Source organism: Musca domestica, unplaced genomic scaffold, assembly GCF_030504385.1.
Source record: "Musca domestica strain aabys unplaced genomic scaffold, Musca_domestica.polishedcontigs.V.1.1 2, whole genome shotgun sequence".
NCBI classification, from domain to species: domain Eukaryota; kingdom Metazoa; phylum Arthropoda; class Insecta; order Diptera; family Muscidae; genus Musca; species Musca domestica.
In genome coordinates, this window is record NW_026712249.1 from 36,399,059 (window position 1) to 36,426,536 (window position 27,478).

At 33.8% G+C, this 27,478-nt stretch overlaps 1 protein-coding gene across 5 annotated transcripts in view; it reads left to right on the forward strand.

The window, feature by feature from the left end:
• The window catches only part of LOC101890780 (MICAL-like protein 1), a 118,177-nt gene that overhangs the window by 37,258 nt on the left and 53,441 nt on the right, over positions 1-27,478 (forward strand). For 3 of the 5 annotated variants that reach the window (XM_059122125.1, XM_059122126.1, XM_011295529.3), the window contains exon 3: positions 14,929-15,011. In XM_059122125.1, the coding sequence (XP_058978108.1) occupies positions 14,929-15,011 (83 nt within the window). Of the gene's footprint in view, positions 1-14,928; positions 15,012-25,889; positions 26,540-27,478 lie in introns of those variants that run through there. The other 2 variants (XM_011295530.3, XM_005186639.4) reach the window with 1 other exon arrangement.

A 27,478-nucleotide genomic window follows, 5' to 3' on the forward strand; every position in this document is an offset into this window, starting at 1 on the left:
TCATCCGGATAACGTTTTCTATACGAAACTATCATCCGGATAACGTTTTCTATACGAGACCATCATCCGGATAACATTTTCTATACGAAACCATTATCCGGATAATATTTTCTATTCGAAACCATTATCCGGATAACAATTTATATTCGAAACCATTATCCTGATAACATTTTCTATTCGAAAACATTATCCGGATAACATTTTATATTCGAAACCATTATCCGGATAACATTTTATATTCGAAACCATTATCCGGATAACATTTTCTATACGAAACCATAATCCGGTTAACATTTTCTATACGAAACCGTTATCCGGATAACATTTTCTGTTCTCTTGAAAAAAATCCATTTTTCAAATGTTATTGAACTTTGGGTATTATATCTCCCTTGCCCTCCCTCTCTCTCTCTCTCTCTCTCTCTCTCTCTCTCTCTCTTTACCTTGGATTTAAATTTATTTTATTTTTATTTGTTTGGCAATTTTATGTTGTTTGCTTATCAATAATTACAAATCTCCTTGAATTCTGAAATTTGTTTACGAACCCAGGAAGTTTTTTGAAAACAGCCACATAAAAAATTAACTCCACGTACCAAAACAACCGCACCCAAAAATTTTGAAAAATAAATAAGAATTAAAATTTTGTTAACCCCAAACATTTTATGATCCTCATGAAAATGTCATAAAATATTTTCAAATAAATCTTAAATATTTGTTTTCAACAACAAAGGTTCCGTATTATTTACCCGTGTGTTACGACAAAAATTATTTCCATTCGATTAGACCCTTTGCTTTATTACCTTTGATGTTTTGATGGTGACGACCAAGCAAAATAATTTAATTTAAACTTTATTGCTATTGCGTGTTGTCTTCTTGTCTGGCTCTTCTTACCTATGAACCCTTTGACGTTTTATTATTTTCCCCCTTCCTCCAGATCCTCTCTCAATTGTTTTGTGTATTCCACTTGGGGTCGATATCAGTTTCATGGCGTTGTTCTTGAAAATGATGGGAACTTTTTCGTTTTAGCGTTTTTCTTTCTGGCATTGCCTTATTGTTATTCTCGCACTTTTTGTGAGAAAAATGTATTATTGTTTTATTGTTGTTGTTGTCTTCTTTATGAATCATCATCCTCATCATAATTTTGTGAAATAAGTACAATTATGAATTTCCTGTGAGATGATGGATGGATGGATGGCTGGAAATATTATTTGCTGGCTAGGAGTACAAGGCAATTTGACAGATACATAGATGAGTGTATGTACCCCTCCCCAATGCTGTTGGATTGTCATTGAATTGTACATCGCAAAGATGAAATAACATTAAAGGTGGATTACCTTTGGATTTCAAGGATATATCAGCATAATTTGAGATACCCTCGCACCAAAAACACGTTTTTGGGGTTAAGATTAAAATAGAGTTGAAAATATTTAAAAAGAAGTGGTGTCTGAATTTAGTGGCAACACAAAATTGCATTTATATACATAAACAATGACCTCGGTATAATTTTTATTCATTTTATTATGCGAATTAATAACAAAAAATTCCCCCTCTCCTGTAGCCCACATAATTGTAATGTCTATTAAATCATTCCCGTTATCATTTTGTTGTCGCCTTCATTAAAGTTATGATTAAGCACATACCCGGTTCCCATACCATCTGGATATCAATACCATCGCCGCGATCACCTTCTCCCTCCTCCTCACCATGGTTACCAACATAGCCATAACCATAACCACCATTATCAATTCGAAATGATATCCATAATTAATTGAAATCTCTTGTACGGCATGTCAACACCCCACTTAAATGGTTAATGTTGTTTTCATAAATCATTGGTTGGAGGGAAAATGTCTCATTTTTCACAGGAAAATATGGCAGGAGACAAATGAAAAAAATTGTGGGTCATTTTTATTTTTGTTGTTGTTGTTGTTGGTAGTGGTGAGATGCTTTCATTTATGGAGAAAAGACAACAAACTTACATGTCATATACTCTTTTGTCTTTGGTTATGTTAATTTGAAGAGGCTGGCACAGTGGGACAATAATTCCAATTTTTTTATTTTTTATAATAGTTTTGTAGGGAAAATGTTATCCATATAAAGCAGCGTTCGAAAATAAACAGTATGGTACTGTACCGTAGTGTTCTGTACCGTTCCGAGGTGGAATGGTACACTAAGATAATGTACCGTACCGGAGCACAACCATTAAAAAATATTTTAGTGATACTGTACCGGAGCACAACAAGAATCGTACTGTACCGCAGTCGGAGCACTAAAAAACGTAGTGTTCCGCAGTCGGAGCACTACGAAATCGTAGTGTTCCGCAGTCGGAGCACTACAAAATCGTAGTGTACCGCATGGCGGAACATTAAAAAAAATAATGCATCGGTTGTGTACCACATATGTGTTGTTTACTATTTGTGAGAAAAATTAGATGTTTTATGTTTTTGATAATGCAAAAATAACTAGCATAATTCAATATTATGAAAATAAAAGCTGGATTTATTTAATTTGTCATGTATGTTTAGATTGGTTGCAAGATTGAAGAAAGTAGAAAAATATGGGAATAGGTAGAAAGAATAAAAAAGGACCAAATCTGAAGTTATAATAATTTGTATTTAACCATTCAAAATTGAAATTTTCCACGAAAAAGGGTATTTTAGTGGTTGCATTGCAATGGGTTATTATGCAAATAATTTACCTGCTATTTTGTGGTACCGAAAAATGAATGAGTGTTGGTGTAAAAAACTAAATATTTTACAGTGTATGGCTGAGTGTTTAAAATCAGTTCGATTTTCTAATGTGGTCATGTGCTACACTACGATTTTTTAATGCACCGATTGCGGAACACTACGTTTTTTTAGTGCTCCGACTCCGGTACACTACGATTTTTTAGTGTTCCGACTGCGGTACACTACGATCATCGTTGTGTTCCGGTGCAGTATCACTAAAATATTTTTTAGTGGTAGTGTACCGGAACACTACCGCTAAAAATTTTTTTAGTGATACTGTACCGGTACAGTACACTATGTTAGTGTACTGTTTATTTTCGAACGCTGATATAAAGGTTTCGAATAGAAAATGTTATTCGGATAATGGTTTCGTATAGAAAATGTTATCCGGATAATGGTTTCGTATAGAGAATGTTATCCGGATAATGGTTTCTTATAGAAAATGTTATCCGGATAATGGTTTCGTATAGAAAATATTATCCGGATAATGGTTTCTTATAGAGAATCTTATCCGGATAATGGTTTCGTATAGAAAATTTTATCCGGATAAGGTTTGTGTATAGAAAATTTTATCCGGATAAGGTTTTCGTATAGAAAATGTTATCCGGATGATGTATTCGTATAGAAAATGTTATCCGGATGATGTATTCGTATAGAAAAGGTTATCCGGATAATGGTTTCGTATAGAAAATGTTATCCGGATAATGGTTTCGTATAGAAAATGTTATCCGGATAATGGTTTCGTATAGAAAATGTTATCCAGATAATGGTTTCGTATAGAAAATGTTATCCGGATAATGGTTTCGTATAGAAAATGTTATCCGGATAATGGTTTCGTATAGAAAATGTTATCCGGATAATGGTTTCGTATAGAAAATGTTATCCGGATAATGGTTTCGTATAGAAAATGTTATCCGGATAATGGTTTCGTATAGAAAATGTTATCCGGATAATGGTTTCGTATAGAAAATGTTATCCGGATAATGGTTTCGTATAGAAAATGTTATCCGGATAATGGTTTCGTATAGAAAATGTTATCCGGATAATGGTTTCGTATAGAAAATGTTATCCGGATAATGGTTTCGTATAGAAAATGTTATCCGGATAATGGTTTCGTATAGAAAATGTTATCCGGATAATGGTTTCGTATAGAAAATGTTATCCAGATAAAGGTTTCGTATAGCAAATGTTATCCGGATAGTGTTTTCCTATAGAAAATGTTATCCGGATAATGTTTTTGTATAGAAAATTTTATCCGGATAATTTTGGTTCAAAAAATGTATTTTCGATATGATAGAGCCCACTGTTCCATTTCTTTTTCTCTGATAATATTGCAGTTTTTTATTGTTGTTGGTATAAGTGATTACTACCACCAAACATAAACCATTTTTCTCTTGTGGCAGACCAAGAGAAGATCATTAATGTTTTGGAATCGTTTGGGGTTTTTTATTTCAATCGCTTTAAAACTTAATTGCAGTATCATTTTTCTTTTGGGGTTTTTGTGTGGATTACGTTTTTTTTTTTTTTGCTTTTGTCCTTGTCTCGTATGTTTTATAATCTCTTTTTGTTTGTTTGTTATTTATGAAATGCATTTATGGCATATCTTTCAACACATGACTCTCAAGAGAAGAGAAAGATTTTCAAACATGACCGTCAATTGTGTGGTGTCTCCAGTTTTGTTTTTTTCTACAATTGAAGTTCATGATATTTGTGGGTAATTGTTGTCATCACTCTTAACAGCATTTCTCATGAAAAAGATTTCATTCATTCATTTGATCGTTCGCTTATGCCAAGACATTCCCAAAAAAAATGCACTTCAGTGCTTAAGTACTCTACTTGAAAATATTGTAAGCCCAGCCCATATGGGTCATTTCGATAAGTGCGGCCAATATTTCTTAAGAAAAGATGAATTTTTTTTTTTTTTGTAGTTTTCAAGTACTCCAAGGTATATATACGAGTATGTCTGATCGAGCATAAGCTTTAAGCTTGATGAGTTTTGTAGGCACAACAAATAGGCCACTCATTAAATCGTTTCATATAAGACAGGAAGAATGTATTCTATAGGGCCAATGATTTGTCAAGTCTTTTCATATTTATGTCTGTGTCTAAGGGTGAGATAAAAAAAACTACAACAAAGTCAAATGCCATAATTCTTCTATTGAACTTATGATCTCGTCACCTGGGTAAAAAAATGTTTTTGTCATAGAAGTTATTTTTAAAACAACTTCTGGGGAGAATATACCAGACAAAAAACAAGGGAAATGATGAGGATTGGTGGCTCTTTCCGAATCCTAGGTATTCCCTGCCTTACCCCCTGCTAAACATTACCATCGTTCTCCACTAATAAACAAACGTTCTTTTTATAAAAACAACAATAAAGGGATAAAGCCTGACCATTTTGCAACAACAAAAACGCCATAATTTTTAAATTTTTTTTTTTAATTTTATTGAATGAAAGCAATATATATCGGAAATAGCATCAAATTTTAGAATATGTTTAGATTTGTCCGAATTGGTCATCTTTGGCACGGATTAGGGCCTTCAAACGGTCAATGAAACCGTCTGCCCGAATGTTGCTCCGCGGTATTTTCGCCCTTTCCCGGCAAAGCGCTTGCTTGAGGTGATGGACACTTTGGTATTTTTTTTTTTATTTTTCCAAAATACTTCAGATACAATGGTCCAACGGATTGGTATCCGGCGATTTTGGTGGCCATTGTGTGCTGAAAATGAAGGGAAGAACCTCATTTTGTAACCATTCTTGCTACTATTCTGAATTTATTCCGATGCCACGGTCGATTTATACGAGCGGAGAGCGGCTATCGACTGTTATGGCGGCCCACACTATCACCATGGCCGGCGCTTGAGTTCTGCTGGACAAGGAATGTTTTCTCATCGAAGAAAACCAAATTCGCAGTTCACCACTTTCGCCTAAGCGAAGCTACTCTTTAGCTCTTTGGAGTCTATTTTTTTCTGTTGCGGTGTAAATTCTTACACTTTTTGGAATTTCAATGGCTTTACCCCGAGCTCATTTTTCAATATTTGCCGATTTCTATTTTTCGTCCACTGCGACGCGGGTTCCGATCATGTCGCTTCTTTACTTTTCGAACCATTTCTGCTGATGTTGCTGTTTTCGTCCGTCCACTTCCTTGACGTCGGACGGTAACGAGCGATGGTACGAGACACAAAAAGTTATTCACATTTAAATGCTGGAGTGCTCTAAAGATAGCCACTTGTGGTTTCCAGTCAAATATAAAGAAATCACACAATCACGCTAGAGTTCCATCACGAATAATTTTTTTCTGGAAAATTCTCACCAAAATGCTTTTATACAATAAACAATATAATGAGCTGTCAATGGAATAATTTTAACAGCTGTCGGACGAGTTGCTTGGAAAAGACAGCAGTCTGATGTTGGTTGCAGTTGTTTCATCTCACCCTGTATATCATCAATGGCTTTCCAATATAACTTACAGGATTTATAGATAATATTTTCTACATTATGCTCTTGCTTCTTCTTTATGCTCTTGCTCTTCGTATACAGTTCTCAAGATAAACTATTATCTCTCCCTCTCTCTCTCTCTCTACTATTTGTTTTCGCAGCAAGGATCATTAATGCCCCCAAATTTCTCTTTTTTGCCTCAAATTCAAATTCAGACTGTTGGTAGACCGTCTCAATTTTTAAACAGCATTTTTCAATGGAATCACCCATATGTTGCATTTTTTTTTTTTGCCTATTTTCAAAAACTCTAATACTTTTGTGGTACAATGGTAATTGAGCATTTATAAAAAATGAATAGTTTTGAGAAAAGAAAAACAAAAACGTCATCAATGTCACACACAGACATTTATGATTTTTTGTTATTGCTGTTGTTGTTGCATCTATGATATGTTTGTCATTTGTGAAAGTGTGACAATTTTCTTTTCATTTTCTTTCTTTCTCCTCCTCGTCTAACCAAATGACTGTTGCGTTTGAATAGCAATTTTGTGGCATTTACGATTTATAAATTGATAGCCAGCCCGCACATCATTGCACCACTCCCCTCTCTTGTTTCATAGCTATCCCAGCTGGTAATTGTGTGATACGTCAACCAAAGTTTTATGTTAATGATTTTGGTTGGTTGTGGTTTGAAAACCTTTGTGAAATGATTTTCTTTTTTTTCTCACAGAAATCTGTCTACCATAGGAAAGCATAATAGATATTTTTTCTTAGAAAATTAAATTTGATTTCGAATCAATGAATTATTGGGGAAAATATTAAATGGGCCAAATTTCATGTATTGGTACTTATGTATATTTTGAATTATAAAAAATTAACTGTTATGAATCAAGAAATCGAAATGAAATGAACAAATAAATGAAAATTTCAAACAAAAGTTTCTATAGATATGAATCCTTTTTGACTGGAGTAAAGGTTTCCCTCAAGCAATTGGGATACATAATTGGACTAAGTTTCGATAATAAGGGATTATAAACTATGTAATTATTTAAAGACATATATATTATTATCTGGAGGGTATTTTAACTTTGTCATTTCGTGTGTAACTCCTCGAAATATTATATATTCTTACTCTGCTTAAAATTTTAAGCCATTTTTTTATAACATTAAAAATAAATTATTACAGGGTGCGCCAGTATGCAACTAAAATGTATGATTTGGTTAATTTACAAAAGTCTGAAAATAACTCTAAAAACCCACTATATTTGTCTTTGCTTTGGGTACTCTTCAGTAACTTTAGACGATAACGATTATTGGTTATCAAGTCCTTAAAAAATTTTGTTATGAAAAATTTAATTTTTTGCCACCACGCCATTGCATGGATACATTTTTGAAAATTTTAAAATCCTTGAAAAATCAAAATTTTCACAAACTTTTGAAGATTTTCAGCCACAAGTTCTTGCACAGAAAGAACTCGTGAAAAATATTCGCTTAAATAATCGGGTTTTGGTCAGTAATTTTTTTTTTTTTTGTTTTTGGAAAATACATAATCATTTCCCCGCAGTCCTTGGAAAATTCGTAAAAAACCAAATGTTTGCAATTTTTTGGAAATCCATTAAAAAATTCCAAAAATTCAATTTCTGCTGAAAATGTGTACCTTCGGTTGGCTACCAGAACTCAAGCGGCTGCCATGACGATGGTGTGGGCCGTCATAACAGCCGAAGGTTGCTCTCCGCTCGTATTAATCGACCGTGGCATCAGAATAAATGCCGAATATTATCGCGGAAATATTCTGGAGGGTGTATTAAAGCCTTGGCAACGCAAACATTTTGGCCGCAAACCTTGGACATTCCAACAGGACTCAGCACCATGGCACTCAGCACGCGCTGTCCAAGAGTGGTTACTAAATGAGGTTCCTCGCTTCATTTCCAGCACACAATGGCCACCAAAATCTGCGGATACCAATCCGTTGGTCTATTGTGTCTGGAGTATTTTTGATAACCTCAAGCAAGTGCATCGCCGGGAATGGGCCGAAATACCGCAGAGCAACATTCGGGCAGCGTGTGACGGTTGCATTGGCCGTTTGAAGGCCATAATTCGTGCCAAAGGGGACCAATTGGAATAAATCTAAACTTATTCTAAAATTTAAAAAAAAAATTAAAAATTATGGCGTTTGACTTTGTTGCAGTTTTTATCCCACCCTGTATGATTAATTATTATGTTCGAATTGTTATCGGATCAAGTATTTTTTAAGAATTCAATGTAAATTTAGAACTCTTTCAAATCAATGATGAAAAGTATAAATTCAAGTGTTATTTTCATAAAATGAATGGAAAATTGATTTCGGGGAGTCACTAAAAAATTAAGCTGGAATTGGAATCGGAGACTTGTCATAACAGGTAGACATAACTCTTCCATAAACTCTCTCCCAAATATATGTTTACGCAGATATGACCACAACCTTAGTGTTGATTTCAATTTCACTTTGTTTTTTTTTTTTTAAATAATAAATTTATCTACATTTATATATTTGTAATACTTTATATTATCAACCGATTTATTAAAAATTTTAGATAGTATTGAAAATCTAGAAAAATATCATTTAGGCAGAATCAAAACATTATATATTTCTTATGTATGTTCTAAACAGGACTGCTATTTTTGCAGATTTAACGATTTTTCACTCTAGAGGGTCAACAATTTAAATAATCATAACAGAAGTCACAATATATTTAAATAATCGAACATTGACTGAGGGTATACATCTGTCAGCAAACCCGACTTATACTTTTTAACTTGTTTTTTATACAAAACTACTTTTGTTAGGCTATTTTGATTGAGATGCATAGTTGTGCATATTGTGCTTTGTTATTAACCAAAAAATCCTTTATTTAATCATTTATACCTCACCGAATTTTTGCCGATTTTCACAAATATAAATGCCTATCATTCCGATTTTTTTCTGAAAAATTGAAGATATTTCTTTAAATTTTGTTGCCAGCCCTGGTTCTAAAGACTATTATTTTATTTTTTTTATTTTTTATTTATTATTTTGCATTAGCTTGTAAATATTAAGAGCAGATTTTAATGTTTGTTTCTTAAGTCTTTTGTTTCCTTCTCTGAATTACTCTACCCACGAATGTTTGCTACATAGGATTTATTTTTCTCTTTCTCTCTTGTTTCAGTAGTGTTTGTTTCTTAAGTCTTTTGTTTTCTTTCTCTAAATTGCTTCTGCTAGGAATATTTTTCATAGTATCAGCGGTGTTCAAAACCGTGTTCTAGAACATGAGTCGAAAAAAGAGATAATTTAAGAGAAAAGTAAAATTCAGTTTTTTTTACAATTCTTTTTAATTGTTTTTAAACATTAATGTTTGCCAAAATAATTTATAAAGCAAATGCATAAAAAATATTTGTATAAATAATGATTTAATACTGTTTTGTTCTTGATTTAAATAAGCAAAGAGAAATTTGACTGGAAAGAGATATTTTTTCTTGAGCACCGCTGATAGTATCTTCTCATATATCTCTCTCACTCTCATTGAGAAACCATTTCAGTCGTGTTTGTTTCCTAAGTCTTTTGTTTTCCATTTCTCTCATATGTAGTTCTCTCTTGAATAGTGAGAACTTTGTTATCAAGGTTTGTTTCTTAAGTCTTTTATTAATTCTTATAAAATGACTATTCTTTGTACAATATGTTTTACACAATTGTTCAATTTTAAAATAAAATCTAATTTTTCTTAATTCTTTTTTTACTTTCCAATTTTTCTTTTGTAAAATCCCATTTACCAAAAAAAAAAACTAACAAGCCATTTGAAAAACATATGTAAACTCTCGAATAATAGCTGATTAAAAAATCATTATAGCACTGTTAGCTTGGCCTATTTTAACATGAAAATGATGACAGGTGTCTTACAAATTGGGCTATTCAAAAAAGAGGGGCATCAACATAAAAACCACACAAAAATTGAAACTGTTTCTTCCAAAAAAATCCCATAAAATAGATGATTAATGGATGTCTTTAAAAAAATAGCGTTTTCATCAAAATGTTGCTATTAATTGGCTTGACTTGTTTGAAGGCTAATCACAAAAGGCCTATTTCAGCTTGGTTTTCTCATATTCTTCTTCGCTTTTTCATGCATTCCCTCTATGGTGTCTTTTATGTTTGATTGATATTTAAATTTTATGTAAATTATGTTTTGGGGTTACACTAATTTTACAAAAGAAAAAAATTTAAATGATCAAATAATGTTGTAAAGTTTTTCCCTCAACCTGTAAAACTTGAGGGAACAGACCCTCGTGTCAAAACTTTTTGTTTGATTTTCACTCATTCGTCTTTGGGCAGAAAACCCCACACATGCTCAATGTTAAACAACGGCGGATGTGAAGATATCTCTATTTGCTTTTCTGTTGTTTTTTGTTTCTCCCCTCCAAAGATGTTGTTATTATATTATTAATTTATTTTTAATAACATAACAACCTCTAATCGTTACAACAAAATTTATCCATATCATCTTGCCATGACACTGAACCAGCAACAATGTTTTGGATTTTTTTCTTCATTCACTTTGATTTGTTGTTGTCTGTTCGGGCTATGGTCATTCGTGTTTTTTTTTTTTTTTTTCGTTTGGCAAATGAAATGTTTGTTGTTTTTTTTTTCCTTTTTGTACAAGCCATTGCAAGCTGGAGTAAAATAAATTCAATTAAAGTGAAATTAATAATAATACTCATGAAATGTGTGTAGATGTGAAATTATAGGTTAAGCTACGTGTTGTTGGTTTTTTCGTTTTTTTTTTTTGTTTGTAGTAATATCAATAGCCCGACAGTGTCTGCCACTGTCTGTCGGCCGGTCTTTGTTGGAGTTGGGGAATTCGTATAAACGCACCAAGCCATGCCATTCATTCATTGATTCGCTTACTTTGAATGACTTTTTATATATATTATTTATATGGTATTCAATGATATTGATATGATCGTGATATGACATACGATATGCACAGTGGGGATTAAAGTTTATTTTTTTACAGATTTGTGAAAAATGGGCATGAAAATATAAATCTTGGATTATTCAAATATTTATTTATTTTATTTTTTCTTCTGTGTGTAATCACTTTGTTTTTCAAATGTAGGGTTTTGAACCCTATTCGGCCTTTTTCTGACAAATAAGAAAACTTCCTGGCTATTTTGGAAATTTTATAAAAATGATGCTTTATATTTGTCATTTCTCTTTGAGAGAGAGGAAGAGAGAGAGACGGATAGAATGATAAGTTATCGTGCGCTTTATGGAAACATTTATTTATAATTTGAAAATGGTTTTATAAAATTTTGCATCCTCTCACATCCGACTTTATCTTATCTATTAATTTCATCCACGCATCGACGCACTGTGCGTTGGTACGTTCCTCTAGGACAATTGGTAAAATTTTGAGAACTCACAATCCTCATTAATTGTCAAAATTTTGCCTGATTTTTTCAAACTTCAAACATCTTTAATTTCGTCCAATTGTTATGGCAATTAACAGGTTTTCAAATTGTGGCCAGTTTTCTGGGAATATCTTGCAAAAAAAAAAAAAAAATAAATAAGACCTTACCTAAAATTCTGGACTTTTTTAGGAATATTTTAGGAATATTTTTTAAGAAAACATTTTAAAAGTTTTCCTGCATCAATAAACTACATTATTTTAAAGAAGTATTTTTACACAGAACTCTTACTTTTTTAAGAATTTTTTTATTTTAAATCAAATTGAAAATTCTCTCTGACCAAAAATAATGAATTTTTTAATTTTTATGAAACCAAAATATGTAGATTTTTATGAATAATTTTAGGAATCCAAATTCCAAAATTTGTAAATTTTTATGAATATTATGGCTTTTCAACTAAAGATCTCAATTTTTAACATTTTTTTAAAAAGGTCAAAATTGTGAATTTAAAAAAAAATGTAAGAGACCTCCTAACCAAAACGTGAGAATTTAAAAAAAAAAATATTCAAAGGCCCTCCAAGAAAAAAACGACGATTTTTGTAATAGCCTTTCGAACCAAATATAGTGGATATTTATAAGAAATTGTTTTCACGAACCACCTAATCTAAAATCATGTATTTTTTATGAGTATTTTTCCGAAAGTCTTCCTGACTAAACATTGCAGATTTTAATAATAGTTTTTATTTTATTTTAATATTTTTTAAAATGCCTCCTTATAAAAAAATGTTGCATTTTTCAAGAAATTGTTTTTAAGCACCTCCGGAACAAAAATCTTAGATCAAAAAATTGAGAATATCCTGACCAAAAATTCTGGATTTTAGGAATCTTTTTTAAAATTGTCTTCCAGATCCGTTAATAAATCAGTCATAGTTTGAGGGTATATATTTTTCGGCAATCTGAATAGTACGTCCTAGGGAAGTAAAAATATTTTAATGTTTTTTTTATAAATTTTTTATGGTTTTAGTTTATGTCTTGTCAACCTCTAACTAACGAGAAGGTCGTAAATTTCACCCTTTCTCCACATTTTGTTGAAATTCTCTCTTCTATGCAATTAATACTAGTACCTGTTTTATTTAAATCACAAAAATACCTTTTTTGCAATTAAAACGAGTAAAATATACATTAAATTTGGCCGGGCCGAACTTTTAATACCCTCCATCTTAGGATAAAGGAAACATTAGAACCCATTATGACCCACAAATACCAATTTTTAGACATCTTCATGGGAAAATGTGGCAAAAACCATCAAAATACTGAATATCGGGAGGTACCGCTATATGGGGCTATACAAAAACGTGGACCTATACATACTAAATTTCGCTAAGGGAGCTAGAACCCATTAGGACCCATAAATACCAATTTTTAGACAAATTTGCGAAGAAATATGGCAAAAATCATTAAAATACCGAATATCTAGAGGAACCCTTACCAAAATGGGAGCTATACCAAAACGTGGACCTATACATACAAATCAGTGAAAAAATGTGGCATAAACCATCAAAATACCGAATATTGAAATACCGAAATTTGACGCTCTACGTCAAATAATGTGGGCTGTATCGCCATATCAACAGACGGACAGACAGACGGACATCGTTAAATTGACTTAGAATTTCATGCTGATTATGAATGTATATACTTTATGGGGTCAACGACGAATATTTAGAGATATTACAAACGGAATGACAAAGTTAGTATACCCCCCTTTCCAAGGTGGAGGGTATAAAAATATATAGGATTATGCCTTCAAAACAAATAATCACCAAAAAAATTTAAATAATTTTGTCTAAAAATTTAAATAATTTTTTTTTAGAATAAAGACGTCAAATTTACCGCTACGTCATAAAATTCGTCCCAAATTTTTACTTCGACAGTTAAAGGTTAAAGATAACTGATCAACAATAATAATAATGTGTTCTAGCGCACCACTTTAATTTCTCTAATAAAATGTGGTATATAAGCATATAATTACAGTTTCTCCTAATTTTCCCATTCCTCTCTTTTGTAAAATTTTTTCTCTTGTCATTTGTTGCAAACTTGAATTATCTCTCCCAAAAATTTTAATACCAATGTTAGTCGTATTTAACATGAATTATTTCTCATATTTTTTGGGCGACGATATTCATTATTTACAATTATGAATTTACATCTTTCTTTTAAGGTGAAGATTAGAGTTTCTTAAACATTTCGTTTTTTAATGCTTTCGTACTTCATATTCCTAAATCCCTTTGTTCACTGTGAGAGGGGATTCAAAAGGTTTGTTACTTAAGTCTTTTGTTTTGATACTTTGCAATGCAAAGTTTGCATACACGATTTATACATCTCTGCTCTCAATTACTACTCTCTCCGACAGAGAGACCAATAAAAGTTATATTCTTACTTTTGCTGGCTTTTGAGCTCAGAGTTTATTTCAAATGTTCTTGTTACTCTCACAACTTTCTCCGAATTTCTCAAAAATCCTATCCCCCACTGTTGCACTACATTGTGGGTGGGGTCATTAATAAATAAATTTATTTTTCATTCGTTGTGCATTTTATTCGGTTTTTTGTTGTTATTTTTTTTATTTATTCATAAGCCTCAGCTATACACAAATTGATTTTCTATGGCCACCGAACATATGGTGCGTGTTCAATTGAATCAAAAAGAGAGAGAAGAAAAGAAAAATTGAAGCCCAACATTGGTTGGTAGTTTGTACTTTACCCATATAAGTGTTAAGCTAGGCTTTGGCTAATCAAAATTTGGTCTAATTGTCTATGGTTAGATCGATAGATGAGGAGAGAGAGAGAGAAAGAGAAAAGAAATATTATCAACAAGTAATTAAGCGAAAAATGGTATCAAAAAAGAAAACAATTACTTTTGATAGTTTTTTTTATAAATTATCGTGACCATATATTTGATTTTTTTATTCGATTGTTTTCTTTGATACACATAATGGGATTGAGAAATCTTATTATACCCAAACGGACACGTAATTCTTTAATAACTAAATCACGTATATCCGTTTATTGTGCCATGGCGGCAGTGTCTTGTAATTATTTTTTTTTTTTTATTGATAATGAACTTTTGTTTTCTTTATTTCTTTTGTGTGGCGGCCGCAACAACTGTTGTTGTTGTGCGTTAACTTTTCTTTAATGGCTGAAAGTGAAAATGCAATTGTCACTTTTATTGATTTCGTTTTTTTTATTATTTTTTAATTTTACTTTCATTGTTGGTTGTAAAGTATATAATGGCAATAAATAATGTGTTTATGGTATATTCATGATAAATTTGTTTTTCTTTTCTTTTTAGCTGCCCACAATCGTCTGAAGCGTCCTTCGTCATCTGCCACCGAAAAGACACAAATCTCAAAACCCTCTGGACCACCACCTAAGGTAAGTTTATTAATAATTTTTATTTTTTCTTTTTGTTTCTGCAAATTGTTTGTCTTTTAATTTTGTAATATAGTTCTTAATCCCCTTCACACAATTTTATGTTTGTCACGTTGCATTGTATAAATAAAAAATTCATAATTTACAAGTTCATTATCTTGTGGTGTGGTCATTTTTTAATTTTTTTTTTTTTTTTGTTTTTATATTAATTTTTATCCATTTTTATATTATTTGCATATATAAAATGTATGTATAAAGTTCTGCAAACACACTCAAAGTTTTGTGGACAAATTGAAAAGAAAAACAAAGGTCTAAAATCGATTTCTTCAGAAAAAGATCGATTCACACCATTTCCTTCTGTTGGCTTTTGGGTGTTCACACCAGTTAAACCGGAAATTTTCATGTTATGTATTTCATCTTTTCCTCGTTTTCTCTATAGCGACATATTTAAAAAAAAAGACTTAGAATTTTTTAAACCTCCAATTTGATGTCAAGAGGACCTTTTCTTAAAAACACAAAGATTTTTGGTCAGGAGATATTTTAAAAAATGTTGAAAGAAAAATATTGTTTAAAAATCCATTATTTTTGTTTTGGGTAATTTTGAAAATTTTTTGAGAATATACACGACTTTTATTTCGATTGTGTTATTTTTTAATGCTCACAATTTTTATTTTGGAGGCTTTTAAAGAACTTTCCATGAATTTTTCCTCAAGAGGACCTCTTCTAAAAAATCCTTAATTTTAGTAAGAGATCTTTTTTTTAAGAAATCCATTATTTTTTCCCGATCGCTTTTGATTTTTTTCTTACACCCTAAATTACATATTTTTACGAATATTTAAAAAAAATTCAATTTTAATTTCGGAGTTAGATTTGGACTTTTTTTAATTAACGATTTGTGTTGATGATCGGGAACTCGGCGTTTTAAAAAAAAATCAAATTCAGTGGCCTAAAGGTCCTTTCCAAACAAATCTACAATTTTCAATTTGAAGATCGGTTTGAATTTTTTTTAAATTCACGACTTATGTTGATGGTCGGGAACTCGGCGTTTCCTCGACTCGTTCACAATCGGGAACTACGATGTAGGTCTGTTCACGATTGGTTCTCGGATGGTTGGTGTGAAGTGTAATTAGTCGACGATTCTAAAGTGATCGATTACTCGTGGACAGTCGGATGTTGACAAGTGGGGAAGATCAGAAATTACGATGTTTGTGTTCGGATGACGCTGTCTTTTGGGATGGTAATGATTTAAAGGTAATCGGGTTTAAAGGTACTCAACTCCTTGATTGGAGAGTAATCAGCTCCCGTTGATTGGTGCGGTAGATTTAGAATTACGACGTTTATGACCGCAGTGACGTTGGCGTTCGGGATTTTGACGACTTGAAGGTTATCGGGAACATCAATGAATGACCAAATGGCTGACGATTGATAGAAAATCAGGGTTTACGATATAGGTGGTGTGGATGTTGATGCCCAGGTCTTCTGAGGCGGGTTGGGGACTCGTGGCATAATTGTTCGGAGACGTCTCAAACTGTTCGGATTCGGTATAGGAATGTTCGGGAGCTGCTATCCACGTCTCTAGAGAAGGTTCCTAAAGGTATTCTGTAGACAGAAGACCTCCTGCAGGTCTTCCATAGCCAAAAGAGGTCCTCTATAGCCAAAAGACCTTCTGAAGGTCCTCTATAGCCAGAAGACCTTCTAAACGTCCTCTATAGTCAGAAGACCTTCTGAAGGTTCTCTATAGCCAGAAGACTTTCTAAAGATCTTCCGCAGGCAGAAGACCTCTATAGGCCTCTATAGAAGATCTTCTATATACAAAGGTCCTCCTGAAGGTATTTTATAGGCAGGAAATCTTCCATAGACAGAAGACCTCCTAAAAATCTCCTATAAACAGAAAACCTGCTGAAGATCTTCTACAGACTGAAGATCTCCTGAAGATCTTCTACAGACTGAAGATCTCCTGAAGGTCTTCTATGGACAGAAGACCTCCTCAAAGTCTTCAATGGACAGAAGACCTGCTAGAGGTCTTCTATAGACAGAAGAACTGCTGGAGGTCTTCTATCGACAGAAGACCTGCCAGAGGTCTTCTATAGACTGAAAGTCTGCTAAAGATCTTCTATAGACAGAAAGCCTGCTGAAGATCTTCTATAGATAGAAGACCCCCTAAAGATCTTCTATATACAGAATACCTCCTTAAGGTCTTCTAGACCTAGACTAGAAGACCTCTTGAAGATCTTCTATAGACAAAAGACCTGTTGAAGGTCTTCTTTTCACAGAAGACCTGCTGAAGATCCTTTATGGACTGAAAACCCGCTGAAGGTCTTTAATGGACAGAAGACCTCCCAATGGTCTCCTCTACGACCTTCCAAAAGCCTTCTCTTTGAAGAAGTCCTCCCGATGGCCTCCGAGGGATTTAAAATTTGTAGGGTAAGTGTGCCTAAGTTCGGCATGTCCCAGTAGTCGGCACTTTTTATTTTTAAGCCCAAATAAATGAAACTTTTACAACTAAATATATTTTGTTTACTTCAAATATATTGTCAGCTATCTTTGTGTACAATTTCGCTAAGAAAAGATGATTTATTCTAATAAAAATTAAATTTTTGTCTGTGAAGGTCCTCAACAATTCATATTCTTAAGAAAAGTACAATAAAGACGTCGAATCAGTTTAACTAAACAAAAATATTATATTTTAATGAATTAATTTATTATTATTATTAATTATTCTTACAAAAAAAAATGGTATGCCGACTGTTGGAACATGCCATACCGACAATTGGCAAGTGGTGCCGACTACTGGCAAAAAAGCATTGTTTTAATAAAACTACAAATTTATGAAATTTAATAAAAAGTTATTAAAACTTTATTTATTATTGCAAAAACTATACAAAATTTCGAATCTGAATAAATTAACTTTGTCATAATTGAAAAGTTCCATTCAGAATGGTGAGCGATTAAAAACGCGAAAATCCTAAAAGTGCCGACTACTGGTACACTTACCCTACTTGGCTTTTTTTGGTCATGAGATTTTTCCTGGTTTTCTGTGCATATTTTAATTATATCTTAAGCATGGAAAACTCATAATTATTTATGATATTTTCCAAGCTTTTCCATATATTCAGCTTACGTTTACGGTCATTAAAATCACAACAGGAAGTTTTGCAATTTCTATGTTCAACCACAGAAAAGTTATGAGGAAGTCTTATAAAATCTTTAACAAAAATCCCCACAAATGGTCAATCAATATTCCAATTCATTTGGATAGGGACAATAAAACTAAATTGAAAATACAACAACAGCAAACGGAAAATTACAACAACAACAACAAGAATTCCAAATGACCTGCGGCAAATAACACATCTCAATTCTAGCTCAATTCCGAAATGATGTCAATTGCCGATATGAATGAAAAATAAGGAGAAAAACCGCCAATGGACAATTTTCATTACGTTTTGTGACCAAAAAAAGCGGTGACGTGGTCACTGGCTTAACTTTTATGGAAGTGGTACAAAAAGATACGGGTTTATTTTCCATGGCCAATAATGGACACATATTGTCTTGGCGGTGTAGTGTGGGAAGGGGGAATTATGTGGAAATGATCCGACAATTTAATGGCAGCTTTACAAATTTAGTAATGTGTTAACAATAATTCTGGTAAAGTGGCCAAAACTCTAATGGTGTGCGGTCAAGAATGTATGAAACGGAAAGAGTGAAACCACCTCAAAATGGTGGCAAGTACATCTAAGCCATCATCAGCAGTCATCATCATCCTCATTGCCATTGTGGCGAGGATCGGGCTCATTTTCCATTGAAAGCGACAAAAGCGTAATGCGGCTAATGGTAGTGGTGGTGCGATGATGATACCATCAAGAGCCAACATACTAGAGGGAATACCACACATAGCCATAGCAGCTAAACGGACAGACCAACAGATAAACGAACATATAAGGCAATCATCCACACCATTCCATTTCCATCCATTCATTCGATTGCAACGCGGTGTACTGCTAACACATTGGCACAATTCCCTCGATATCGTAAAGTAAACAAATGCAACGAATTGCGAATTGTGTATTATTTTCCGCAACCTCCTGTCTGGTCCCACTCTCCCCCCTGCAGCAAACGGCTGCTTCTGGTCTCTCATGTTCTTCTTCAAATCTCGAAGAAGAAGAATAAACAAAGTAACCCAGAGGGTGAGAGTGTTGGTGTTGAGAATGAAGACGGAATGCGGAAAACGACACCTTGAACGTTTAGATCAACGAAGATAGAAAAACACCAACAACAGCTACAACAATGGATTCTAGAATAAGAACATTTTATTTGTATAACACCACCATCATTACGTGTTGCTTACTTCTTTTTCCTCCATGGCCAAAATTGGGAGGAAGAACATGATGCTATTCTCTTCTCTTGACCGGTTATTATGGCTAAAATCCTTTTTTGGTATCTGGTCAGTAGACAGCATGATCATGATTGCATTTACTCTGCCTCGTTTCGTATATGGAGCATCATGGCCCAATACGAATTGTGGGTCAAGAATTGTGGCAAAAATAACTTGCAACAATCAAAGTCAAACAGAAATACGCAAACATGCTTTATTATATTCCTTTTTCTTAGATGGTTATCGCCTCTGCCTTTTCGGTGAGAGGAGAGGTAAAAAAATTAGGGAAAATTGCTAAAAATGAAATGTTTTAGAAGGTTTGAATAAAAGTATGTATAGCTTCCCTGTCAAATCAACAACCTGTTTTGTTTAACCAATTTTCAGAGCATACTTTTAGGCTGAGTGATTATTCACCAATAACTGATGAATATGTGGCTTCACATTAAACACCCCTGGAAATATTAGAACTTTCAATGGTATTATATGGATAGAAGCCCTCCACGGGTCTACATTAGCCAAAAGCAGTGTCACACGTACCGTGGAAGTACTTGGGCCCGGTGTCCTCCAAAATGGTTATTTTTTGTACATTTTACATGGAAAAGTTATATTTTTTACAAACTGGGCTGCCCGAAATGGGTTCGAAATACATGTCTGTGTTCGTCCCAGACCAGAAGATATTCATCTGGTCTTTCATAGACAGAGAACTTTTCATAGTTCCACTATTGGTAAAAAATGCCCGACATTTTTCTATGAAAAAAGGTCATTTAACAGACCTTACAAATTTGTCCGTGGATCAAATACACCTTGAAAATATTTTCTATAGCCAGAACACATAAGTCCTTTACCTTCAAACCTTCTGCAGAGAATCTCCAAAAGCCTACTCTACGAAAAAGACTTCCCTCTTCTGTACAAAGAAGATCTCCCAGAGGTCATCCCCACGAAGAAAACCTCCCAAGAGTCTTTTCTCTGAAGAAGACGTCCCAAAGGTCTTCTCCATGAAGACGACCTTCTAAAGGTCTTTTCTACGAGGAGACCTTCCAAAGGTGTTCCCTATGAAGTAAACCCCTCAAAGGTCACCTCTACAAAGAAGACCGCTCAAAAAACTCTTCGAAGAAGACCTCCAAAATTTGTTTCTACGAAGAACAGAAGACCTCCTGAAGGTCTTTTATGAACAGAAGATCTTTCGAAGGTCTTCTATAGACAGAAGACCTCCTACAGGTCTTCTATAGACAGAAGATCTCCTGAAGGTCTTCAATATACCAAAGACGTAATAAAGTTCGTGAAGATATTTAATAGACAGAATACCTCATGAAGTTCTTCTATTGGCAGAAGACTGGCTGAAGGTCATCTACAGAAGACCTCCTGTAGGCTTTATATAAACAGAAGACCTCCTGCACGTATTCTAAAGACAGAGGACTTTCTGAAGGTCTTCTATAGACAGAGGACTTTCTGAAGGTCTTCTATAGACAGAAGACCTCATGAAGTTCTTCTATTGGCAGAAGACCGGCTGAAGGTCTTCTATAGAAAGAAGATCTTTCGAAGGACTTCTATAGACAGAAGACCTCCTGCAGGTCTTCTATAGGAAAAATTCCTCCTGCAGGTCTTCTATAGACAGAAGATCTCCTGAAGGTATTTTACTGACTTCTATAGACAGAAGACCTGCTGAAGTTCCTCTATTGACAAAAGACCTGCTGAAGCTCTTCTGTAAACAGAAGGCCTTCCGCAGGTCTTCTATAGACAAAAGACCTGGTGAATGTCCGCTATTGGCAAAAAACCTGCTCAATGTCTTTTATTGACAAAAGACCTGCTGAAGGTCTTTTACTGACAAAAGATCTGCAAGGGGTCTTCTATAAATAAGCGACCGCTAGGGGGTCTTCTATGATAATAAGAGACTGGCTTCTATACATAGAAGACCACGTGCAGGTCTTCTATACGTAGAAGACCACGTGCAGGTCTTCTATACGTTGAAGACCACGTGCAGGTCTTCTATACATAGAAGACCACGTGCAGGTCTTCTATACATAGAAGACCACGTGCAGGTCTTCTATACGTAGAAGACCACCTGCAGGTCTTCTATACGTAGAAGACCACCTGCAGGTCTTCTATACGTAGAAGACCACCTGCAGGTCTTCTATACGCAGAAGACCACCTGTAGGTCTTCTATACATAGAAGACACTCTAGCGGTCTAATAATCATAGAAGACCCCCTAGCACTCGCCTATGCATATAAGACCCCCTAGCTATTTCTATGCCTAGAAGAATATCCCTTAGCGAATTTCTGTACCTAGAATACACACCTGCTAGCGGAGGTCCCATAGGAGTCTTCTTTTTACCTATGAAACCTCCCAGCGGTCTTTTATACCTAGAATATGCTCCGTTCCATATAATGTCTACTACTAATCATCCAGTTATGTTAAGTTTTTAAAATGTCTTCTTTTTATCAATTTAATTGTTAGTCCCTCGTTGAAAGCCATTCTCCCTTTAAACTAATATTGCATGTTGCAGAAGCGTCAGCCGCAAGTCGCAACCTTCCATTAATGGCTGGCAGTTGTAGTTCGCCTTACTATCGCTGTCGTTATTTGTTCTTGAGTTCTTTGGAAAATATTCCCATTTTCAGTTTCTCGGTTACGATGTTGTCCAGCCAGTTGGTACTGGTGGCATGGTACAGCTAGAAATTCTGGACAACATTCTTAGTGTGCCTGTTATACGCGTTTTTTTCCTACTTCCATAAAAATATGGGCATACTCCAACTTGTTTAGTAAGGCCATTCTAGACATGGTTCTCTTCCCCCCCCCCCCCCTCTTTTCCCACTGGGCTCTGGTCCCATTGAATGGCCTTACAGGATTTTTTTTTTCGTCGTACAAATAATAATAAAAGCTGTCGTCATCGCCTTAGGCGGCTCGTGCTTGAGTTTGTGTGAATTTCATATGCTTGGCATTTTGTTGCAGTTGTTGTTGTTGTTTATCCTATTCTCAGTTGCAACTAGCTCTGGCAATTTTGTTGTTTTTGTTCTAAAATATGTTATTTATATTTTTATCTGGTATTCTGGTTTTCTTCTTCATCTGGTCTTCTGGTTATGTTCTTGTTTTGGGACTAGTTCTGCATGGCTTGGTTGGTTGGTCAGTTTAGTGGCCACATGACCATAGGAAAAATGCATGCAACAAGAACAACGGAGAACACCGAAACGCATGGTCATCGTCGTCATCATCATCATCCTCCCGATCGTTATGGCTAAAGTTACAGTTAGTCTTTACAACGGCCTTGCATGCTGGGACCCGTTCGTTGTCTATGTTGCGTGTGTGTCTGTGTGCTGCAAGGCAGTTTGCGGGTCTTTTGCGCTGTCATTCATCCGCAGCTACAGAAAATCACTTTAAGATTCACTTGGACACAATAGAGAGCCAGGCATTCACTTGATTATAGCCGAGTATGGGGAGGACCACCGATTTAAATCAGTAATCAAAATTTACTTTGTTACAACATTGTTGCCGGTCGACCAGCAGAGAAACTGTAAACTGCTTTGTAGGTTGAATGAGTAATAAATTGCGATGCGACACACTTACACACTATGAAGAGAGGCAGAAGCAACAACAACAAAAATTATGCACATAAAAGATAATGACACGAAAGAAAATATGTGGCAAATGTTTTCAGGCGAAACAAAAAAAAGGGATAAAATGAGGGAGATAACAAAGACGGAAGATGGAAATTGCGTTATACATTAAGCGGTAATGATGTCATTAATAAAGTGGGAGAAAAATGCGGGCAAAGGCTTGAAAAGTAGGAAAATCCATCAATTATATTGAAATTTCATTTTTAATTGGTTTATATTTATTTTCCAAAACAAATTTGATCAGTTATCATTCATCCACCGTTCCAGAAATAGCTAAAAATTCTCTGGTAACGTTTAAATTCAAAATGGTTGTTTGGTAACGTCACATTTTGTATTTTTGATTGGCAACTCCCTGCTGCCTTCCATAGTACGGACACCAACCACATATTACTTACTGTGGTGAGATATTTGTCTTTGCTTTACCCCTTCACATCTGTAATTTTCACAGTGCTTAGCTATGATATACATTGTGAGCAGAGTGTTGCCAATTGAATCAAAGCAACTATAGACATTAACCAAAGGCATTGGAGATAAACAGTATTAATAATAACACACCGTAGATGGCGTTACTAAGCACAGAATACAGTGGATCACAAAATAATAGTATGAGCATATATTTTAATTGAAAAGTATAGAATATCCTATATATCTTTTATAAAAAAATCGAAATTAATGAAAAATGCACAAAAATAAAACAGATATAAATTCTAAGAAAATTAAAAAAAATACCAAAGTTTGTTATTGAATAAATTCTTTTTTATTTAAATCCACAGGTTCTTTATAAGCCTAGTTAATGAATTCTTTGGATTTTTCTTCATTGTTTAATTTAATTTTAAAGGAATACTTATACTGCCCCACACAATTTTGAAAACAAAGAACGAGATTGGTTTCCAATATGTTAAAAAAAGTTAAATTTAATTTAATTTTTAAAAATAATCTTTGCCATTTATATTCTCTCGACATTTAATAACTTAATTTATATGAAATAACATTTGAAAGAAACCAAAATAAATTGGCCTTAACGTTCTTTCTTCGAAGGATATTTAAAGTTCTATTGAAATATTGCGATGTGAAATATCTGTACCAAGTTGGAAATACATTCATGGTATATTTTAACGAATGTCTCCTTACAACAATGTGGTAATTAAAAAAATACGATCTCGATAAGAAATATGCTGCATCTCAACATATACAAAAAAGGTATGTTTCGGAATCTTTTTATTGGCATTCCATGTCATAAATTGCGCTGTATTTTTTTTCGTTACCAAAATAATAAAGGAATGCACAGGAAATGCAGGTATGATAAAAATGAGGAAAACTTTCCATATTTTCCCAAAAACTAAAAAGGTTTCTGACAAGAAACAACTATGTGAAAAAATGAATGTAACAGCCAAGAACCATAGTACAATAATTACGAGGTGGGGCAGATTGTTTTAATATGAAAGAATGCAAGTATGCTAGAGTCTTGTAACTTAAAATTAATTTCACTTTTTTCATAATATTTTAATTTTTGAAAAAAATATTGAACGTCACAGATTTTTCACAATATCGAGTTCTGAGATACAAAGTTGTCTGCCCTAAAAAACGTCACTCAATCTAATGTGTGAACTTTAGCTGAAAAAACTCGTTGTCAAGTAAATCAAGATAAGGCGCTAGGTAATCATGATAATAGATTTAGCTTGACTAATTCAAAAATTTCTTTTTTTGGAAAGATTTTTTATTTTTAATCAAAAGTTCTGATGATTTTTTAGCTACTACTTTTTCCGTCACTCGTTTAAACAGCTCATGCACGTTGCGTGTTCTGTTTCACGGTCAAACATCTTTAGTTTGGTCTATAATTCAACTATGAACCGGCTTACAAACGAAAAGCTCTTGCTATGTTTATAAAATTCACCGCGCTCTTTTTGGCTCAATGGGTACGCAAATAAGCAGAATTTCAGGTTTTGGAGGCAAGATCGGCAAGAAGCATTGCAATACATTTAGAAAAGTCACGGTTTGATTCTTAATCTTAAAATAAATGTGGATGCCCAAAATGCAAGAGCTTGACTGGCATGACATGTGATTTCAACTAGTCTCTAGGCGCCTAGATCGCGCAATTTAATGCCTTTAGGCATACAGTTGACACTTTGGACAACATTTAACATTCATGAGATACCGACCGAAATGTTAGCAAAAGTGTACCAAAAGTAGACTAAGCGGAGAGACTATTTGAGGTGCAGCCGCGGTCAATGTCAATGATCTAAGCTGTTTATTGTACCATGAGTATATGGTTATACCAGTTTAGCCATAAAATTGAAAGATTCAACAGTTTGGATCACATTTTTGAGAGAAAATCCAAGCATTTCATATTTTTCGCGCTATTTAACTCGTTTCAAAAATGAGGGAAATGAAAACAACTGGTTGTATATAATTTTTAATTAGTCTGACAGGAAGCGGGCATAGCCTCAGGGCTGTATTTCTGTAGTTTTACGAAGCTGTTCTACCTCCTAATAGTACCATGGTTATACTCAAGCAGAATTGACATTTTTATAGGGTTGATATCGATTCAAAATTCAATGAATTGCTTTGAAATATATGTTGGACTCCATATTGGAAAGTTTAACGGCAATATGCATTTTGGTCCATCTTTATTGCTTTATACCTTTGATGTATCTAATATCGTATTTCAATTTCCATATAATTTCCTTTTCCGTACTCATTTTTTTTTTATTTTTTATATAAAAAAAATTATTACCCACCCCAATAGAAATGTATGCTGCCAATATCGTTGGTTGGCATCACTGCCTGTGTTTCTTTTCCGTTTTGTCACAAAACAGATAGGTTGGCAACGCTGTACTTGTATTTTGCTGGCAATTCTCTCTCAACTCTCTGTGCTGTGTTGATTTGACAGCCAGTTCATTTTCATTTCCAACACAGAAAAGTTTGGTGGTGCGCGAATCTCGACGCTTTCAGTCGGCAATTCTTGTTTTCTTGTGTTGATTATTTATTTTGATTAAATTTTCGATACAAACGTAACAATAATTTTGTGAAAAAAGAAAGACATTCAAATTATGAAATAAGAAAACTTAACTCTAACCGTTTGACTGTCAATGAACTTTCGTTTCATTTAATTTCTTCTAATTGGACAATTTACACGAAGTAAGAAAAAAAGAAATAAACAAAACATTTGTTGTAATGAAGTGAAATTTGTGTGTTTTTGCCACAACTTGTTATTGTTGTTGTTGGTTTTTGGGGTGGCAGCAAGAGTGTGAGTGACTGGGAGTGTGTGTGTGTGCGAAGTTTGTTGGTGCTTGCCAAAATTGAAGTCTGTTGAATTTTTTCGTTGGTGTGTAAAAATAGTTCCCAGATTAAGTGTTGGATTAAACCGTAAAACCACAATTCATTAAAGAAAAACATCTGCCAAAATTACCAGAAAAAAGTGAAAATTACAATTTGTTGTCGAATGGCTTAATAAGACAAAAATAAATAACCATTTGCTCTGCGTCAACGTTAAAGCTTGACAAAAACTAAGGAGGAAGAAGAGGAGGTCTGGAATCCAATGTGAAGGTGAGAGACGCCAGCTTTTTTACATTATTTAATGGTGATGATTACAAAAATTTTTCATGTCCTCATCGGGCTTGCATACTTTGGACTTTCTTGTGGGGAGATTTAGTCAGTGTGTTGTTGTTGTTGCTGCATCTTTGCCATGTACAACTCATCATCATTATTGTCATTCGTGTTGTCGTCATTATTATCATTGCTTGTCACATTCATCGCCATCAACACACACATTTTTCTTCATTTGATTAAATGTCTGCATGTGAGAGGTGCAATGTGAGTGTTTGTTGTTGTTTTTCATTTCTTATGTGACGTGTTGTTTTTTTTTTTTTGCTGTTGCAATTCTTAATAATGATGGTGTCGCAGAGTATTTTGCACTCTCTTGTTCTCTTTCTCACAATCGTATACCGTAATTCTCCATGAAACTTGAAAATGTAAATTTGTTTTTGCATTTCAGTTTCGTTTTCCTGCAATGTTTCAAAATTTGCGTAAGAATTTCTTTAAATCTTTGGACTTCCTTCCGTATAAAAAGGTCTTTCAATGATTCATATTTTCTTTTTTGCTGGTGGTGTGCCATTTAACTTTTGTTTTTGTTCTATTTTTTTCACTGTTGTCAATACATCTCACTCTCACTGAAAGAGACTCATACTGTGACTGAGTTGGGGCTTATCAGTAGTGTAATTATAACGTATTCATTGTTGTCGTTGTTGTTTTCATTTACAAAGTGGTTTGGTATTTGTTGTTTGCTGAGAGTATTAAACTGAGAATTATGTCATAAATACCAATCTCGAAATAAAATGAAAGCCCCAAAAACCACTTTCTTTTGAGGTTTGTGAAATAGTTCTTATTTTTGGATTAATTGTGATAAAACTAAGTAATAGAAACAAATGTTTTATTTAGGTTTTAATCGAAACTAATAATTACTTTAATAGGGAGTTAATCACAATT